The following is a 21,651-nucleotide window of genomic DNA, read 5'->3' on the forward strand; positions in this document are numbered from 1 at the left end:
GTATCTGAAACACAAATTATGGCATGTAACTCTGAGTTATGGGATGATTGTGTCATTCTTTACTACCTTATTATTGCCAGAGCCTTCAGGTGTCATGCATGTCAGTCAGGACAAACAGTGGTCGCAAAAAGAGGAGAGTGTCACCTTGAAATCTGTCACCCTACCTTTGGCTCCCTTGTCTTTTTCAGTTGCTTGTTTTGCATCGTGCTGCTTGTCTTAAGGAAAATCTATAGAGTGGTATTCCCTGGGGAGTTGGTAGGCTTTACTCAGGGCCCGATGTAACAGGAATTTACACAGATTGCTCTTCAGGCTTACAAGAGCCATAGCAACAGGAAAGTGTGGCTGTTGACCCTTGCTGTATATCCAAGGTTGGTGGAAGAAAATAGGAAGTGAGAGAAGGTAGATGAAGTTCGTATCAGAAAAGTATTGTTACGTGAGGGCTGTTTTGTGACCTCTGTTTATAAGTATGCTGTAGAACAAAGAATCCCCATCCCCAATTATTTTTCTTAAACCACGTTAAAACGGGAGTATCAGTGGCCAAAGCTCCTTTTAGAGAGTATGTGACTGCTGTGGAGTTTGCCTGATGCTCTACCATGAGAGGAAGAGACCAGTGGTGGTTGTGATTCTAAGCACATGTGGTGTCAAACAGGTAGCGATATGAACAGACACCTAGCTATATTCCCTTGGCTTCCTGCACAGATTTGAGGTGCTGCTACTGATGTAACCTCTCTATGAAAGCTGTAAGAAAATGCTGGAAATGAGATGTTCCCTGTTGGCAGTGCTCTCTTAGTCCCCGAGCACTGGGCCTTAGTGGAACCCCCGCATGTGGGAGGACTGCGGGCACTAGGGAGGGGGAACGAGGCAGGGGAGGAACGGCATCTGCTGGGGCTCGAGGGGTTAGTCGAGGGATGCTGAAAGAGATCTGTGTGTTCTGAATTCCCAGCATTTCACAATACTCAAAGTTTTACACTGTTAAGTTTTTACAGTGAGGGGAGGGCAAGAACTGTATTGTGATTTTAATAGCTCAACCTGTCTCAAACTGATAATTACCAGATTTCTGCAAGCTGAATGGAGGAAACTTTTAGTGCAGAGTGGAAAAAGGTGATCGATAGCACTGCTTATGAAGACACTGGGAGGTCAGAGAGCTCCGGGTTAAAGACTGGTGAATTCTGCAATTGCTGACTTGTGAAATAACGTTAACAGGAAGCTTTATGAATATGGGCAAGCAATTACCTTGTGCTCAGACCTTGTAAGATAATAAAAAACTAATTGAATGGTTACTTGAGTTCTACATAACTAACATTTTATGCTAAGTGTTAAATTAATAACTGAAGCCTTAGGGCTTCAGAAGAAATTGTTTTTCCTAAACTGAGTTTTAGCAAGAAAGCTTAAAAGACTTCCCATAACTGTTAAGATGTTGGAAATCAAGTTATACGATGTTTTTTCTCACCAAGATGATGTTCAAGCCACTAGTGAAATGCAAAAAATTAAGTGCATGTTTCCACTTCTGTCTGAGCAAAAGATATCGATATAGCACTTTACCTTTTGAAATAATTCAACACTTAAAAGCACAATTTGAAATATTGCCCAACAATTCTGCAGATGGACTCTTATTTTCAAGGGTATGTTGCAAACAATAAATGTAAGATGGGGAGCAATACTGTGTCCAGATTGAATCATATCCATATTCACTCATCTTACCTAGCATCTGTAGCCAGATAAATGGAACCTGGCAGGAGCTTGCTGCGTGGACGTCAGGATGAAAAATTACTTGGACAATTACTGTAAACTCGTGCTTAAATTTAAAAGGCATTCTTCTAAGTCTTATCATTCCAAATGCTGACCCTGACAAGCTAAGCCATAAACTTAGTAACTGTGACTTCTCCTCTCAGGAATGGTCTAGTGAATGTCAGTCAATGAGTTCATTGCGGGCTGCTAACGCTATGAGAAAAGAGCGGCCGTGTGTGATACACGGCTTTAAATGGAAATAGCAGAATTTGTTTTCCTGCAAACTGTCAGGCTCTCAATTTTTTTCGTGTGCCACTGTGCTTTATTCTCACTGTAAAATGAAGCAGAACAAGCTGGCCTTGATTCTCTGAGACTTTGAGAACTGTCAACAAGATAAAACATCTGTAACACCATCGATTGATGAGGATTTGTTGTGAAAATACTAGTTTTAGTTCCATAGAACAATTTCTTAAACAATAATTTGCACTTAAGTTTGTGATTAAGTTTTGCAAAATACCTGGCAGAGTATGGAAGGAAGTTCATTATATTGCATTTTACCATTCATTAGGCTAACTATTTTCCAAGAGGTATCCTTTTGATTTAAAGCAGTTTCTTTTCAGAGTCTCTGTAACCAATGGGACTGAAATCTAAACACGCCTTGCCTTGGAGAGGGGTCTCCTTAGGGACTGCCAGGCTTCGTTTCTAGAGTTAGCTCGGGTGTTTCTGCTGTGCATGTGCTTATATTATTATATGTTCTTTTTCTTAGATCATGTGTATAATGATTTACCATGCTACCTGTGCCCGTGTTTTTCAGCTGACGACCTATTTCTTAACCTTCCTACCAGACCTAGGATTTCGGTAGCCTTTAAAAAGGCACATTCTCTGCAGCTGTAAGTTGCCGACCTGTTCAGCTGCCCTCCCTGAGCCCAGTGAGAGGTGAGAGCAGACAGCTGAGACACAACTGGCACCAGAAGCGGCTGCTTCAACCGCCTTTGAAAAACATCAACTTTACTTTAGGGACTCTGTCAGGAAGTGCGGTGACAGGACAAGGGGTAATGGCTTTAAATTGGAAGAGGGGAGATTTAAGTTAGATATTAGGAGGAAATTCTTTACTGTGAGGGTGGTGAGGCACTGGAACAGGTTGCCAAGGGAAGTTGTGGATGCCCCATCCCTGGAGGTGTTCAAGACCAGGCTGGATGGGGGTTTGAGCAACCTGCTCTAGTGGAAGCGTCCCTGCCCATGGCAGGGGCTTTGGAACACGATGATCTCTAACGTCCCTTCCAACCCAGACCATTCTGTGATTTATACTTACTTACTTTCATTGAAAATGCAGTCAAATTGAGGAACTTGAAAACTTGGAAGTCAGATTTTTTTTAATTTTATTTTTATTTTATTGTTACACCCATGAGAAGCTTGAGGATGACAGACAAGGTGTCTCCAGCTATGCCTGCATTGGTGAGGAAGTCGCCAAGATGGAAGTTGCTCACCAGGCCTAAGGGGGTGGTGCTGAGGCCTTTTGCCTGGTGCAGTCTCCATCTCCTCTAGATGTTTGGTACTTTCTGAAGGGAAGGGATCCCACAAACTTTCTCCAACTTCCCCCTGAGGGAGCACTGTCGTCTGGAACCGTTCATAGGGCTGATACGGAGATAGCAGGTATTCATCCTATCGTGTGGGTGGTGCTGGGCCAAAAAGAGGGGTTGATGGACATTCTGCATGCCCCGGCCAACGGGAACGGGACCGAGGAGCCCAGTACCTGCCGTTAGGGCTGTCTGCTCTGTGCCGCGTGACCTCCGGGACGGCGGCGGGAAGCCCCTCCCCGCCGCCCCGGGACCCGCTCCCGCCATCTCCTCAGCCTGCCGGCGGGAACGCACGCCCCGCCCACCGCTGGAGAGACGCGCAGCCGTAATTCGCCCGCAGCCCCTCCACATTTGCATGGGCCGCACCCGCCCCGCCTCCCTCCCTCTCCCTGCGCGGCGCGCGCTGTTGTGACACGTGAGGGCGGCGCACGTGGGGGCCGTTATGTAAAGCGAGCGGGGGGGAAGGCAGGGGGGCGGCACGCAGGCGCACGTGCGGTGGGCCGGCGCGCATGCGAGGGCCGCTCGGTGCGCAGGCGCGGGCGGGCCCGGCCTCTCTCTCCCCCCCCTCCCCCGGCCAGACGGTGGAGGCTCCCGAGCGACAATGAAGCAGCAACAGCAGCCGTCGCCGCAGCCCCCCCAGCGCCAGCCGCCGCCCTCCTCTTCCTCCGCCGCTGGCGGCGGTGCGGGGGTCCCGGCCTTCCTCAGCAAGCTGTGGGCGCTGGTGGGCGAGGCCCCCAGCAACCAGCTCATCACCTGGAGCCAGGTGTGGCCGCGGCGGTTGCCTCCCCTACACCCCCTACCCCCCCCCCCCCCCCCGCCCGCGTGCGCGGCGGGACGTCATGTCTGTCTGTCCGTCCGTCTGTCCCCTCGTTCCTCTGGTGGGGACCCGGGGCCTGCTCGGGGAGGGCCGGGCCTCCCGCGGGGCCCGCGGCGGTCGGAAAGACCAGGCACGCCCGCTCGGCTCGGTCGGGCTCCCTGGGGGAGCGCCTCCCCCTGCCCAGCCGCCCCGGGCCCTGGCGCCTCTCCCAGCCCAGGCGCGGCTGCTGGGGAGAGGACGGTTCGCCTCGCCGGCCCTCAGCCCCTGCGGCGGGTACCTGGGGAGTGGGAACGCCGGTGCCCGCCGCGGCGGGCGGGCGCGTCCCCTGCCGCTCCCGGGCCGCTTGCCGGCCCCGACCGAGCAGGCTGGGGCTTCCCCGGGAAGGGGTCGGGGGGAGGGCGGGGATCCGCGAGCGGACGGGTTTTGCGGAGCGCTGACACGCGGTTCTTATGAAGCCGTAGCGGGGGAAACGCGGGGCCGCGGCGGGGTTTCCCACGGCGGGCTGGCGAGCAGGTAAATAACAGGGCTCGGCTCGCAGAGCCGGCGGCTGCGGGACAGCGTCCCGCTCCGGGGGAGGACATGGGGAAGCGGAGCCGTTGGCGTGTACTGTACGCGAAACAGGGCCGCCGTTCCCCGCCCGACACGGACCCGATGGAGCGGCGTTTCTGCCGGGCCAGGCCGGGGCCGCAGAGGCGGCGGGGCCCGGGCCGGCCGGGAGCGGCCCGCGCTCATTGGCGAGAGGGGGGCCACGTGGGGGCGGGCGGCCACGTGGGGACGATAACTATTGGGCTCGGGTGGCGTCTGGCTGGGTTTGGGGCGCACCTGCGGAGCGGTCACCACCCCCCAAACCACCACCCCCCTCCAGCCACCACCATCCGGCCGGCCGTGTCTGCTGGGGAGCGGCGTGGAGGGGATGGAGCACGGGCATCTCTCTGGAGGAAGTCACGTTGGGTACCCATCGGTAGTGATGATGGGACACACACACACGTGTCGATCTGCTTCTTTATTTCAGTAACTGAAGTCCCTTTCCTGGGAACTGCAGGTTAAACGTGTACAGTAGCCGTGTTGACATACATCTGCTTTGATTGTTTTTAAAAAAAATCCTGAGTTGGATGTCCTTCAGTTTTGACTCCTTTATATTCAAATTCAGGGTGTTGTAGTGAATAATAACGAATCATTATCTGAGCACAGAGTTTATAAGTATCTTAAAATATTAGAAGGCAGGAAGTATCCACCTTCTTACAACGTAATGAATGGCGTTTGCTGCAGTAAGCATCCTTAACTCTTGTGACAAATGCTAAGCATTTTTTTTAATAATTTCCTTTTTGTCTAGATCTTAGTTGTTTTTAAAGTAATTTTTATTTTAAAAAATCTTGTTCTCTAGCTGTATCAACATCTTCAAGTGGTGTTGAGATGGCAGCTCTCAGCTGTGTTTATTTTAAATGCTCAAGAAATGATAATATGTCATCTTAAAAATTTTACTGATACTGAGTTACCAGTAACTTCAGCCGAAACTTTTGAAGAAGGAAGCTGGTTGGCTCAGTAGATCACAGCAACTTTTTCTTCTGATTTTTTTTTTCCTTCTCTTTTCTGGAAGACAGGTGCTAAGGGCTATATGAAAATTCAGATGTTGTCTAGCTTAAGAAGTGTTGTTTTTGTCACCTTATATTTTTAATGGAAACTTTCCAAATTCATTGCTTATGTTTTTCTCAAGTAAGCACACCAAGGCGATTATTAGGTATCCTTGTATTATTTCCTTAATTAAAAATAAAGACTAATTCTTTGAGATTTTGCAAGGCTGTTTGTGGAAGGAAGATCCACTAATCGCAGTTGATGTTACCAGCATTCAGCAGTTCTTGCATGGGGGAAGGTATTGGGATCACTTAGTACATGAGTGATGACATCTCTTAAAAATACACCATGTCCATTTTATGGGGTACAGAAAGCATACCAAGCATAACAGGAGAGGAAGAGTACAGTTGCTATAATATTTCACTTTGCTCCTATACAAATCCATATCCTTACACTGCATGATAACTACCATCTGAAACTGAACAGCCATACATATCTCGGTGAAGCCATCGGTACATGTTGTCCATGGCAACACATACAAGAAGTACCAAAGGAAGTACTCGGAAGATTGCTGTGTGCTGCAGTCAGTAACACTAGGACATGAAAACAGTATTTAGCTATGTAGTAAGGGTTCAGTGAGTTCAAGTCAGGTCTTCACGTCTGTGCAGCTGTGCTGCAAGTGACCATCAGGAAAACAAGTACTAGATGTGTTTCCCAGATTTTTCTGCGCTGGGCCTGAACAATGTCAAAGTGACAATGAAGCGAGGGCCACATGAAAGCTGTTGGCGTCACAGGTCACTGTAGTACTGTTTGTTTGAGTACCTTCAGCTGGTGAGTTTCATTAACGGCTAAAATTATCTGTTCCTACCCTTTCTTTTGCTTCCCCTTTCCCTTCCACTGACTTATTCTCAGCAGGAGGTAGGTGGGCATTACTGGGTAGTTTTCATCTTCCTACCCTCCTCTCAGTCTTAAGCTCCTAACTCATCCAATGAGGAGCCATTTATAAATCCTGTTTCTGACAATACTTGCTGGTTTGTCAGAAACAAGCTCTAGACAAGGATCTTCACATGGTCTTATGGTTGGCTCTACAGGCTTGTTTGGATCATAGAGCTGCTGGTGTTTTAAGGGTAAGAAACAAATGTGACTCATTGAACTAAAGGGCTTCTAAGACGATGCAGTACCACTGTTGATGTTTGTTGAAGATGATAGGCTTCTCATTAAATACAGGGAGAGAGTACTGTGGATATACAGACAAAACATACACTATTTTGAAGTAGCAAATTTGGATTTTGCCAATTAATTATTTGTCCTTTAGTTAATGGAGCACAGTCACTGAAGAACAAAGAGCTGAGCCTTCTGTTTTAGTCAAAGCCTGGGGATGAAATAAAAGATCAGTCCTCCCTCACAATTGGCATCCCAGGAAGGGGCGGGGGGGATATTGCCTTGGGTAATTACCTTTTTGGTAACCCCAAAATGCAGTGGATGCCCTCAGCTCTTTGACATCTCCATTTGCTCTGCAAGTCCCATCAAACTAATCATGCTTGTATACTGGAAAGTGGAAGGGACTCTCAGTTGGTTGTTAGTTTTTTTTTTTCCCCCTTACACAGTCTCTTTGTTGGATTCCTTCCCAATACTTTGAAGCTACATACAAAATTGATAGTATTGTCCTGTAGTGAAACTGATAATTGACGGTAAAAAAATAATGCATTTCCTGATGAAGCAATGAGCAACAGTAGAGATGTTCCCCTTCAGATTTGGATAGCCATGTAAATTGATAATACTCTGTTGCTTTGCAACTGCAGTATTTGTACACTTTTTGTTGTGGAAAATTGTAAGCAAGCAGATCAGTTACTACTGCATGCACAAAGGAAACATTCCTATCTGGTGATTAATGCTAAAAGCGCAGCATGTTTTCTACAGTGGTCTTTAAGTAGCTTAATGTGTCTCTCTCATTCTAGAATGGCCAGAGTTTCTTGGTGTTGGATGAACAGAGATTCGCAAAAGAGATTCTTCCCAAGTACTTCAAGCACAACAACATGGCAAGCTTTGTCAGACAGTTGAACATGTGTAAGTTTTCATTTTCTAGCATAGTTCTAGATCCTGTACATACTTAGTTATAGGCAAGTTCCTTGAGCAGTGGCCCCGTGTTCTCTACAACTAGGATGCTGTCTTATCCTCAAAACTGATATCAGGATATTTGGAACAGCATAGTTTGAATTTCTTAATATGGGTTTTGAGAGTTGTGATTTTTTTCTTTTTCTGTTACTTTTTTTAAAGATGGCTTCCGTAAAGTTGTCCATGTTGATTCTGGGATTGTCAAACTGGAGCGAGATGGTCCAGTAGAGTTTCAGCACCCATATTTTAAGCAGGGCCGAGAGGACTTGTTGGAACACATTAAAAGGAAGGTTAGTGAAAACTCAGTATGTGCAAAACCTGTACTAGTAAGTATGAATGAATAGTAAAGTTCGTGTCCAATTTAATTGCAGGATTGAGAGTGCAAGTAAGCTTGGAGTTTGGGGAAGCAAACCATGCTGCTTTCATATATATCTTGACTTGTTTAAAGATACTTTAAGGGATTTGACTAGGCTACTTTATATAATCCGCTTTGCTGTCATAGCAAGTTTAACTCACAAAAATGAGTGAGTTATGCAAATATGACATTTTGCGAATGGGTATTAGAAGAAGGGCAAAGCATGCTTTGACTTTACCATTAGTAGAATAACAATCTGCTTGTTTATGTAGCTTGTCTCAGAACAAAAATACTGTAAGCATTAAACTTTCCATCAAAGATAACAGGGGGAAACCTATAAACATGTTACACTGCTAAATGTGATTCTGAAACGTGCTCTGTTGTTATTGCAAGTCAGATGAATATAGATACTGAAATTTGGCAAGTTAAGCTATGGTGAGAGGGATGTACTTATTAACACTGGGTTACTGTGAAGCAGTCATGAAGTAGAGCGCTTAGGAGAATGCCTGAAGAATCCGAATGTACACAAATGTTTGTAACAACTAAAGCTAATGTAGTGACAGCTGTAAGAGGAAATTTCTGTGTGTTTCTGTATTTTTTTTTATTTGATGATTGGTTTATTATTTACTTAACTATGTAGTTTATCAATACTAGATGAAAAATGGTTTTGATCACCAAAACAAAATAGTAATTAACAATGAGTAAAGTGTTGTTTCTGGATTCCAATCTTTTAAAGGTTTCTTCTTCGAGACCTGAAGAAAACAAGATACGTCAGGAAGATCTCTCAAAAATAATAAGTAGTGCTCAAAAAGTGCAAATTAAACAAGAGACTATTGAATCTCGATTGTCTGCTTTGAAGAGGTAAGTTGCTCCATCAGCAACTGATCCCTAAAATTGAATAATTCTGGTAATAGATATTGGAAAAAGACCTAATTTTAGGTGTCTCTTGATTTCCTATTGCCTAACTTAAAATAGGAAAATAAATGTCAATAAAATAATTGCATTAAATATTGAATATTCTGATATGACTAAAAGTAATAGGCAATGTTGGTGTTTGAAGAACTGTGTAGTAGTGAGCAATTAAATAACACCTTTAATAATAGTTCCATAATGCTCCTGAGGCTGAATATTCAACTCAGCTCTTAGCATAAAGTGTACTGTTTTACATCTTCAAGTTTGAAGTAGTCACTGTGTTTAGTTTGAGGCAGAGTTTGGTTTTTGCAAATTGCTTATAATACTTTCTTACTACAGTTCATGTGTTTGGTTATTGCTTTTTATTTTCATGTTGTTGTCTTCATTCCCCCATTCCTAAAAGTTGCAGAAGAGTTAATACCTATGCAAATCTGTTTAGAAATCTAATTGGGAAATTCATTAGTTATCTCAGTGACAGAGGTATAGAATCTAAAATCCAAATGTAAATAGAGTATTTTTAGAAATGCATTATTACCTATTTAGCAATTACAGCTTATTCTCAACAATGAGAGATATGTGTCACAAATTACTTTACACTTTAGGGTATGTAGATACAGACAGGATATATAAGCATAAGCTCATGCACTGTTAAGTCACAGCACCTTGACAGTAATTCTGTCTCAAGGCTTCTTAACTTATGTTAACTTGAGAGCGTAAATGATTGTGTACTTCTGTGGCAGAGGTCACTGATTAGTTCAAGTTTTAATACGTAAATGCTGTCATTTCTAGTCTTCAGTTCTAATTACCTGAGTGGTAGAACATTCAAAGGCAAACTTATTTTGTCTAGGAAGAATCTGTATTAGAATCTGGGCAGTCTGGAGTAAAAATGTTCATATGCACCCTTTTCAAACCAGAGGTGAATTTGGGTTGGAAGGAACCTCAGAAGACTCTCAGATCCAAACCCCAGCCCAGAACAGGGCTGACTTTGGCTGAAATGACATCTGTTTGCTAATGACCTGATGGTTTGTAGAGATGAGAAGGTAGAATGGTGTTGTGCTGCGAGTTTAAAATAATTGAGGTAGAAACTGGAGCTAAATCAGCAGACCTAGTCCTACAAAACATGTTAATAAAGCCAGTGAGAAATGGAGAAAATTCAGAATTTCTGACCTCAGTTGTTAAATTTGTGATGGAACTGTACTCTTAAATTGTATGTTGGACATAAGAGCAGTTTGAGGAGTGAGTAATAAGCTTCATCACACTGCATATAAGCACCTGTTTCTGAAAACTTAGCTTAAGGTTTCCTAAAAACCCAACCACCAGTGGAGAGATTTTCCTCCTTTTTTGTCATACATCTCTGCTGAAAGCTAAACTGCAAAAGAGAGGAGGGTGGTATGTTGTCTTTCCTTATTCATTGAAGCTTTTGGTATTCATTACCTACCTCTTAATATGCTTTTTGCTTGTTGGAAACAACAAGGTTAATGGATACAGTAGCAAGGGCCATTTTACAGCAGTTTTTATACTGCCTCAGTAACTGGACTCCGGTGAGTATGGAACCATGGTTTGTAAAATGGCAGTGTTTCATGAAAACTGCCATCCCTGCTGTGGTCCTGTTACTTTTTAGCACCTACCATGCCCCTTTACTGGAGCTAATAGAGGCAACTGTTAGGATGACCTACAGCTGCATGTGTGACTTAAGAGCTTGTTCTCTAAAGATGCTTTCAAGGTGGATGCACTGTTGCTGACAGATGGCTTGCATCTAGCAAGAGGTGTGTGAGGGAGGACAGACAAGCTTGAGGCAGATGAAGAACTCTCTTTTTTAGTGGTGAGAGGAAACTACATTCTTACGCTGTTTGGTCCTTTCCTGCTGCCAGAAACCAGCACTATACTTGATTTTTTTTTTTCTTGAATTCCTTAGGATTTAATTATTAGAAGGAAGAGGAGAAGGTAGCTTTGTTACAGGAAAGGAAACAAATTAGTTAGTTTTTAAATGCTGAATGTATGTGTAATAACTATTGCCAAATTTGGGCATTTTTTTGTATTTTTATTTTTAATGGGGCTGGAAATACTCTGCAAGGCTATTTGTTGTGTTTGGGTCTCCATTTTGTAATTATTTGCCAAAGCTGTGTGACTTTTCCCCCCTTCCCCATCTAAACACACATTTCAAAGAGCTTTAATGAAGCCAACTAATCTTTTACAAAAATGGTTAATGTCAATATTGTAAAACTTAGCTTTAGTTTGACTTTGATCATCCTTTTCAAACAGGGAGAATGAATCACTGTGGAGGGAAGTGGCAGAACTGAGAGCAAAACACTTGCAACAACAGCAAGTTATTCGGAAGGTAGGTCTTCGTTTGAGTGTCACATGTGAATGAGTGAGGGAGTGCTTCCGAACTAGGAATACCGGGCCACATGTTAGCTTACTTTGCCCTCTTTTTTTTTTGTAGTGTGTGAAAAGTTTTTTTAATAAGGGGGGGGGGGAAGGTTGGTGTGTGGAGAACAAATTTTTGTGAAACATTCAGTGTATTTCACCACGTAAGCAGAAGATAAGGGCAAACTCTTGTAAACCTTTTCAAAGAAAAAGGTTTAAGAACATCATACATCATTCGTTAAGGTACCCTTAAAATGGTCCATCCGTTTTTTTATTGCTTCAGGAATCGGATTGCTAATATTTTGTATTGGGTGATCTAAGGAAAAACTCTTTCTCACTGCAAGAATTGCAGAGTTCTGTACTGGAAATTCACTACTGTCTCACTTAACTGACCCACTGAATGTATATTTCTGGGGTTATCAGAAGAGTAATAGATTACTGAGTGGAACAAACTGATTATATGTTAGCTTAGCTTACTTTAGCAGTTAGATTTATGACATCCCAAAACTGATGTAAATGCAAAGAGTTTATAGGTTTTATTTATTTTTCTTAACATATCAGAAATAGCAACATTGAAAGCAGCCTTATAGCAGAGACTCTTACTGGTTTGTTTTTTTTCCCATTTGTTCAAGCCAGGTTACATACATTTAATCTTTAAATTTAAAACATAAGGGAAGAAAATCTAACATTTCAAAAGGAAAGGCAGCTGATGAATACTTTTAGGTGTACATGTCATTTTTTTCTGAATCTGACGAAAATGCCTTTCACCAGAACCACTATTTACAGATGCATGTTACATATAGAGTCAACATCCCTAGTGACTTCTGTCATTGCTTATTAGAGTTCTTCTAATAGTTTGAGTTACTGGATGTTTTTCTGTGTACTGTATGATGTACTGTAAAAGTCTGCTCTTCATTGCTGGCTATGTGAAAGCCTTTCTCAGACAACTGAATAAATATTATTTTTCAGTGTTTTCTATTCTACTACGATTTTTAACTTTTCAGAACAGTTCTAAATGAGAGTTACTACACAAAATAAGTGTTCTGTTGTTTATATATAGATTTTATTGTTGAAGTCGTCTGCTGTAAGGAATCTTGGTACTCTGAGAGAAACAATTAGAGAGTACAATGACTAACAATGGTGTTCTTTTCCTTATAGATTGTACAATTTATTGTAACCTTGGTGCAGAATAACCAACTAGTGAGCCTAAAACGCAAGAGGTAAATATGGTCTTGAAAACCTGATGCCCGGTCAATATACTGACATGTTTTGTTGACTAAAACCAAAGAATTAGTTTTACAATGGCTTGCTTTCTTTATGCTTTCTGATTTAGGCCTCTACTTCTGAACACTAATGGACCTACGAAGTCGAATGTATTTCAACAAATTGTGAAAGAACCAGCTGACAATAACCACCATGTAAGTTTTCTTTTATGCTGGTAACTCTTTGTTATGATGAAGGAAGGAGTGGAGGGGGAGAGACAGATCAATTAGCTTGTCTTGTAGAGAACAAAACATAGCTATTGTACTGAGCTATCAATTTTTGGAAGTGATACGTCATGTGTTTCCTTCAGAAGCCAAGTGTGGTGATAATCACCGTTCACTTTTCAATATAAGCATGTATAAGCCAGTTACCTGTGTATTTAATACAGCTTGATGTGATCCTACTTGAAAGCAGGACTAATAATAGTGCTGTTAGAAATATGTTAGCGTAGGTATGTTGTGTTGGTATCTCTGGGAGTCAGGTGCCCCTGGCCCCATACAGGAACAAGGATCCAGCGTGTTGCTCTGCAAGGCAGCATCTAGCCCAGCAAAATCACGTCAAGTTCCTGTGCCATTTGAACGTGTCACACCACTGAAAGTTATTCTCTGCCGTCCAAATAATGGTTGGTGGGGAAATCATTAGAATGAGTGCTGTAGCATGGTACTAGAATTAATAGCTTTATAACAAAGTACTATTTAAATGACAGTCACTGTTTTAATATTTTTACTTCTTGTGTAAGTCCTGTTGTCACAGCCTTTTTGTTGCTTTTGCTGACAGTGCTAGTATATTTTTATTTCTATGCTTGTAGCATTTGCCAAACATTTTTTTTTTCTGTAGATGCTGTTCTCCAGTTCATTCGTTTATTTGTATGCTTTTTCTATTACAAACATGCAAACAGCTTTGTAATCTCCAAGGTGCAGGAAAGCTCTTGGATCTCTTTAAAATTTAAGCATTGTAAGATACAATGATAACTGTCAGGATGCTGAAGCTCATTGTCCTTCTGTCCCCTGACTCTTTTAAAAATAATTCTCAGGTACCTCTCAACAGAAATGAGGGCTTAAAACAAAGGGAACAGATTTCAGATGACATCATTATTTATGATGTCACTGAGGATGTGGGTGATGAAGAAAATCCCATGGGTGATGAAGAAAATCTTTCTGTTACACCAGAAGCAAGTGAAGATACCACTTCAGATTCTTCCAAGTAAGAAGTCTCTAGAATTCTATATAGAGAATTGGCTTTCAGTGTTGTATAATACGCAATAATTCAGATGCCTTAGATAACTTTTTTTAATGAAGTGCTCAGAATTATTCCGTACTCTCGCACATATAGAAGCTTCATCTGTGAGTTCACAGTAGGTTCTGATTTATTGACCTTTCCAAATAGTCCAAATAGTTAATTGGCTGTTGGAGTTTTAATATATGGAGGATAAAAACTGGTGAGAAGCTATCTGTGTTATTGCGCTCTTGTTAAATATACTACTTGTCCAAAGACAGAGTAAGTGATGTCTTCTTACTTCTGGTTATGAATACTGACAGAAATGACTTCCCTTGCTTTTACAGGTTTTTATGGAGAAAAATGTGCATGTGCTGCTGGTCAAGTGTTGGTGTGGTCTTTGAGCTTTATTAAGCCAGTTAATGTCAGGAGTTTTTTTGAGTCCCAAGTGTTTTGTGACCATGTTCCTTCCTGTCTGTACTTAGTGCTACAGAAGTAGTTCATCTTTCGACTATCAGCAGTTGAAACTTGGTCCAGAGATTGAGATACAGCTCTCTTCCTGAGTTGCATTGTGTTGATAGGGCCTGTATTATGCCTTAAGGAATAAAACTTAGCTATTTCTAGCTTATACTTCAACTAGTACCATTGTTGTTCTTCAGCTGGTGTCTGGGAGTACATTCTCTGGTAGAAAAGCTTCGTGAAAACGAGGCTGTGATGGAGAGGCAGCGCTACTAACAGCTACTTAAAGGTTAAGAAAACCAGAATATGGATGAAAGCAAATTATTTGAGACTTTCTTGAGTTTTAGGTTGGCTTTCCGGTATACATAACGAGGTTAATTAACTACAGCATTGTTGACTGAGATCCTTTATATAATGGATGCTCCAGAGTTGATTCTGTTCAACAGAAAGATGCAAAATATTGTCTGTCTAGTTCGGTGACCTCATATGCTTTGTTCCATTTCGCGCATACTTTACATTTATATGTGAGTTTATAGTTGCTCTATTGCAAAAAATACCAATGATCCTATATCTTTTTACTAGTTGTAATTGTGGTCTAGCACAGTGTCTGCTAGCTGAGCTGCATTAACTGTATTGAGCATTACAGCACTATGTCAATGGAAAATAGATACTTAGAGTAACTTGCTGTGTTTTATATTAAAAAGCAGTGGGAAAGTTTATTTCCTTGTAGTAGCTTGACTGAAATGAGAAGTAACTAAACCTGTGAAATAGTACAAATTAAAATGAGTATGAAATGCTTTAAATGGTTTGTTTCATATTACAGCTGTAGTCATTCTCCTGATATTGTAATCGTGGAAGATGATAATGAAGAAGAATATGCCCCTGTAATTCAAGGGGATAAAAGCACAGAATCAGTTGCTGTCCCAGCTACTGATCCCCTCAGCCCTGTGAGTGACAGTACAAGCCCGCTCATGTCAAGTGCTGTACAGCTGAATAACCAGTCAGCCTTAACTGCAGAAGATCCGGTCTCAATGATGGATTCCATACTCAATGAGAATGGAGTAATTTCACAGAATATAAATCTTCTTGGAAAGTGAGTAGCCTGGTCTTTTGGTTTTTTTGAGTATTAGAACTGATTGTTTGACGCAAGTAAAAAAAACTGAATAGCACTTTCTATTGAGAACTTCAAATTTATAGGTCACCTTTATTCTAGCCAGTTTCTAAAGATCCCTCTATTTAAGTATTTTAAGATGGGGCCTCTGATTTTCATTGTGAAGCGAGTGAGTTGGGGTGCATGATCTGACAGCGTGATGTTGTGGATATCATTGTTCAAACTGTCAGGATTTATCTGTGTAGCTCTTGCAGGCGGATGGGACTCATTAGGGCTACCTGGGTGCAAGAACAGCATCTCTGCTAATGTCATGTCATAGTGTTATGTTGATGCGATACCCGGTTTGGAGCACCCTGTCTGCTTTACTTGGGTCTTCCTCTAAAGAGACTAACATTTCCATTTTTTTCCAGAGGTGGTTTCTAATGAAAGACTTGGTTCATTCTAGTTGTGGTGGAGATTTTTAGATGCATGTAGTACATCTGTGTAAAGCTTAATTGTGGGTTTCTCCTCCTCCTGTTAAGGGATACAGCAATAAAATATTGTTTGTCTTCTAGAGTTGAACTTCTGGATTATCTTGACAGTATCGACTGCAGTTTAGAGGACTTCCAGGCTATGTTATCAGGACGGCAGTTCAGCATAGATCCAGATCTTCTGGTCGATGTAATTTTCACTGTTTATTTTAAGTATTTTTGTAATATACTACAGAAAGTATTTGTGTGGGTTGCTACTGTTTAAAATAGATTTAAAACACAACAGATTTTTTTTTTCCTTTCTTCCCTTTAAAAAGGAAAGTTATAAGTATTTGTGAATATCTGTTTCTAGGGCACTGGTGTAATTCTCAGTGCTACACCACTGCTTAAGTGAATGCTTAAGTTTTTGATTAAATAATGGCTTTCTTAATGAAATAATGCTTATATTTGTTGCTACATGAACTCAGACAGCAATTAGATTGATACACTTGCTTTGAAATAGCCCAGCACATTGTCCGTGGTCTTCTCAATGAACTGGGGTTAGAAAGGCTCTTGGCAAGTTTCTCTGCCATTTCAAGTTATTTCTTAGGAGTATGTGTATGTTCTCAATTTCTCTTCAGATTTATGTCAAGTAGAACGGCCTTGGTTGTGAGGGACCTGTGCGTGTCAGCTAGCCCTGCCCTCTAGCTCAAAGCATGGCCAGCTTGAAAGTTGTATCGTGTTGCTCAGGACCTTGTTGACTCAGATTCTGAAATCTCCAAAATGGGAGATTCCACAGCCTCTCAGGTGCACGTTCCAGTGCTTGACTTCTCTTTGTGAAGAATCTCCTCAACGTCAGTCACAATTTTCCCTGCCACAACTTGTAGCTCTTGCCTCTTGTGCCTTGTCCACCTCTGTGGAGTTTGTCTTCTCCGTAACACCTCTTTAGAAGCAGTGGTAGAGTGCAGTTACCCTCCCTTGTCTGCCCTCTCTAGCCAAGATTAGCCAAGATCCCTCAGCCTCTTGTGTGTCATGAGCCCCCAAACATCTGTAGCCTTCTGGACGCCCTCTAGTTTGAAAACTCTTGTACTGGGAGGCCTAAAACTGGACACACTTCCACAAGCGGGCTTGGGTGCTGCACAGAGAGAAACAGTTGCTTCCAGTTACCTCCTGGCTGTTTGCCTGTAGCAGAGCACATCTCCCTGTAGCAGGGCCCTGCTGCTGGCTCACGGCGAGGAGCTGTCTCCCACAACTCCCAGGTCCCCCCTCCAAGGAGCTGCTCCCTGTCCATTTGCTCCCCAACCTGGGCTGCTACGTGAGGTGGTTGTGTCCTAAATGCGTTTGGCTGTTGAGCCCGACGGAGTGACTGTTGGCCCCTCTCCCACTTTGCTGAGGTCCCTCTTACAGCAGCTCTGCTCTCCCACATACTGATGACTCCTTCCAGCTTGGTGTCACTGCAGACTTGACGATCAGGGTGTGTTATTCCTTGTTGTACACAGAATTCTCCATGCAGCAATGTAAGAAGGAATTGGTATTTTAAGACTGCAGCAAACCACGTTAGTTTAAGTTAGACATAATACAGTTGTTTCCTTTGTGACTGGTTGATGGAATTCCAAACCATTATGCTCCAAAACTGTTTTCTTTGCAAAAGTGGGAACTACCTGTAAATGAACTCTAAAATAGGGGGTGCAAACACTGAGTACGGGGATTATTCTCACCCATGCAGATGTGATGTTCTTGTATTTGTAATAGCAGCATCGAGGTAACTAAAACTTGATGTGTTTTGTCTTATTCAGCTTTTTACAAGCTCCGTCCAGATGAATCCCACAGATCACATCACTAACCCCAAAGTAAGTCTTAAATCCATTGCTCGATGTGCGCAGTAGTGAGAGATGCAAACTTTATTCATCCTTCACTGTTTTCCTTACTGGTATAATAGCTCTTTTTTCATGCTCTGGCTTTGAAGCCTTGCAAGAGCCTAGGCTAGGAGGGCTCTAGCTGAATTCATCCTGTTTGTTAGGTTTTAAACAGAAAAGGGAAAAGCACACTAATTAATAATGTCCTTTAAAACTTGTATTGCCTTGAGGCCAATACCTGCACATTCTATCAGTCTCTTGGCTTTTGTATCCTCTTAAGATTTTAGTGCTCGCAGACGTGGTACACCCTTTGTCAGAATGGTTTCATCGGTGTTGTCTGGTGGGAAAAGAAATCAAGAATAAGCAGTAGAGCAAAGATGTAGCTCTTTGAATTTGTCCTGTTTGTTTATGGGCATTAGATTTGGTTCTTGCTTGAGTAAGCCTGTGTTTCCATTTCACATTTTCTCAGCCAAGGTCTATTATTATGGATAACTGATACCACTGCATCCCTTCACAAATGAAAATTTAATTTTTTTTTAATAGTTGGTCAGCTGTATTCTCGCAGCATTGGAAAAGGCTTTAAGTATGTGTTTTAAGATTTTGCTTTTGTTTCCAGATGGAGACAAAGGGAATAGAAACTACCAAGAACAGTGCTGGTCCAGAGGCTTCACAGGAAACACAAGTTTCTAAGCCCAAATCAGGTTAGTTGTGTTTTGCTGAAACAGTTTAACAGTTGAACAAGCACTCTTCTAAAATACGTCGCAGTTATTGCTCTTTGTCAGGTTTTGTGTCATGCTGATAAGCAAATAACCAAAACAAAATACTTAGTACACTTGCTTTTTAAGTTTTTGGCACTGCACCCGGTGCAGAGAAATCTGAAAGTGAGGTTGTGCATGAATGTAACAACTCTTTAATCACTCATTTAAAACAAACACCTATAATGTTTATTTATTAATTTTCTTTAATTCTGTGGGTTGGATTTTGGTTTTCCTTTGTGCATATAGAAAGGCATGTGAACTGGTAACGCTGTGGGATTTATCTCCCCTTAGATAAGCAGCTGATACAGTACACCGCGTTTCCGCTCCTCGCATTCCTCGATGGGAACCCGGGCTCTGCCATTGAGAGCGGGAGCTCCGCAGCCGAAACTCCTTCCTCTGTGGACAAACCCCTGGAAGTGGATGAGCTCCTGGAGAGCAGCCTGGACCCCGAGCCCACCCAGAGCAAACTGGTGCGGCTGGAGCCACTGACAGAGGCAGAAGCGAGCGAAGCCACGCTCTTCTATCTATGTGAACTGGCCCCAGCACCCATGGACACAGACATGCCCTTCTTGGATAACTAACGTAACGGGGACTCTGTATATAGTCATGAAGATGAACTATTTATTTAGAATATTGTTTGGTATATGAGTTTTTTGTAAATCACTGTTTTATGTAACCAGGTAACGTGGAATCTAAAGGATTTTTCCTATGTTACTTCCTCCAAGCAGTTGTTTAACCAGGGGGTTAGACAGGCTCTCCGACACGGTTGGCAATACCAAGTCAGACTGTAACTGTGCTGCTGTCAAACACTTGGTATTACACATATCGCTACGTAGCCCAGGTAACTGAACACTTGTTAATAGCAAGCTTTGATTTATGATTTCTTATACTTCTGGTCTACATATGATGATGTAAACTAGTAGTGTATGGTTAGGGAGCACTGACTTTCTGTATCTTGGGTTTTTTCTATTTTTTACAACATTTTGTTTAACAAACATGAGGCTTTTTTGGGGCGGGGGGGGACCAGGACCTGATGTAGGCTTTTTTTTTCCCTGCTTGAACTGGGAACAAAGTGCCTGTACCTTGCTGAATCTTGGTTCTGCCTTACTTTCACTTCAGTGGAAGTGCTCACACATAGCACAAACTGGGGAAAAGTTCTTTACAGCCACCAGGCCCCTTGACTGCATGAGTACTTTTACTTGGACCATCTACTCTGATATAATAAATGTTACTTAAGTGTGATACTTGTTAAGACTTGTCTCTTATTCCATGTGCCTAGTGGATGTGGATCTAACAGCCTGTGTTCTTCATGCCCGAGTAGCTGCAACGAGCGCTGCTGCTATGCATGTTAATTGGAAAATAGTTTTGTTATCTCCAAACTTCAAGGTTTATTTATAGGCCTCTAAAACATGTGGTTAATGCAGCAAACTGTGTTTTCCTTTAGTACTATGCAAAAGAATGTTTTCTCCTTTGTTTTCTTACTGTAACCTGTGCCAGAGCCCTGTAGCTTTTGTTCCTCTGGAATCACAGAACATTTTTGGTTGGATGGGACCTTTGAGATCAAGTCCAACCAACAAACAAAAAAAAACACCACCCAAAAACAACAACAACAACAACAAAAAAAATCCCAGAACACCAAAACCAAAACAAAACAAACACCCACAACCCCACCCCACCCACAAACACACAAACCAACAATCTCAGGCACTAGAGCATGCCCTGAAGGGCCATGTCTACACGTTTCTTAAATACCTCCAGGGATGGCGACTCCACCACCTCCCTGGGCAGGCTGTTCCAGTGCCTGACCACTCTCTCAGTAAAGTAATTCTTCCTGATACCTAATCTAAACCTCCCCTGCTGCAACTTCAGACCATTTCCTCTGGTGCTGTCAGTATTCCCTTGGGAGAAGAGGCCAACACCCACCTCTCTACAACCTCCTTTCAGGTAGTTGTAGAGGGCAATGAGGTCCCCCCTCAGCCTCCTCCAAACTAAACATGCCCAGTTCCCTCAGCCTCTCCTCATAGGACTTGTTCTCTAGACCCCTCACCAGCTTGGTGGCTCTCCTCTGGACACGCTCCAGCACTTCCGTGTCCTTCCTGTAGTGAGGGGCCCAGAACTGAACACAGTACTCGAGGTGAGGCCTCACCAGCACCGAGTACAGAGGCACCATCACTTCCCTACTCCTGCTGGCCACGCTATTCCTGATACAGGCCAGGATGCCATGGGCTTTCTTGGCCACCTGGGCACACTGCTGGCTCATGTTAAGCCAGCTGTCCACCAATACCCCCAGGTCCTTTTCTGCTGGGCAGCTTTCCAGCCACTCTTCCCCAAGCCTGTAGTGTTGCCTGGGGTTGTTGTGACCGAAACACAGGACCCGGCACTTGGCCTTATTAAACCTCATCCCATTGGCCTTGGCCCATTGATCCAACCTGTCCAGGTCCCTCTGTAGAGCCTGCTGACCCTCAAGCAGATCAGCACTCCCACCTAGTTTGGTGTCATCTGCAGACTTACTGAGGGTGCACTCTACCCCTACTCAAAAGGTGTGTTTCCAGCATGTTTTTTTAAGACTTTTACCAAAGTCTTCCCTGTTTATTCTAGTGAACCGACTGTGTAGTTGTATGAAACAACTGAATGCCAGAGGGGTTACTGCGACACTAGGTGAAGGTGCAGCTGACACACTCGTAACTGAATCATCTCACCCCGAGCTTCTCATTCAATATAAACAGTAAGTTAAACTGTAACTGAAGATAAAAGTTTTCTTCCCTCTCTGCCCTCAAAGGTGTCCCTGGGGAGGTTTAAGAGGCTCCACTGTGTAGAACGTTCCTGTGAAGGGAGAAACTAGATTTTAGTAACTTCACACATGCAAAAGGGAAAACACCTGCCATGACTGGCACTGCATTCAAAATTGCCTTTTTCTTGTTAAAGGAGCAGCACGGCCACCTGCACGAGGAGCTGAGTCCACAGACACAGAACTCAGGAGCTGCTGTCCAGGGGTTCTACCCAAACGTAACACACACAGGTACAATTTGGTGCAGCAGCAGCTGATGCAGCAGGAACGCCCTTACCAAGTGTAAGACACATTTGTGTTTTTACAGAG

The 21,651-nt window shown here is 43.0% G+C and overlaps 1 protein-coding gene across 1 annotated transcript; it reads left to right on the forward strand.

The window, feature by feature from the left end:
- Positions 1–3,888: 3,888 nt before the first annotated feature.
- On the forward strand, positions 3,889–19,803 carry HSF2 (heat shock transcription factor 2). Its single transcript, XM_074150569.1, has 13 exons — positions 3,889–4,068; positions 7,653–7,761; positions 7,972–8,099; positions 8,901–9,025; positions 11,339–11,414; positions 12,602–12,663; positions 12,777–12,861; positions 13,740–13,909; positions 15,204–15,473; positions 16,046–16,151; positions 17,737–17,790; positions 18,413–18,497; positions 18,846–19,803. Exons 1-13 carry the CDS (start codon positions 3,907–3,909, stop codon positions 19,133–19,135), a joined length of 1,722 nt encoding a protein of 573 aa, XP_074006670.1. The 5' UTR covers positions 3,889–3,906; the 3' UTR covers positions 19,136–19,803.
- The last annotated feature ends 1,848 nt before the right edge of the window (positions 19,804–21,651 follow it).

Source organism: Numenius arquata, chromosome 7, assembly GCF_964106895.1.
Source record: "Numenius arquata chromosome 7, bNumArq3.hap1.1, whole genome shotgun sequence".
NCBI lineage: Eukaryota > Metazoa > Chordata > Aves > Charadriiformes > Scolopacidae > Numenius > Numenius arquata.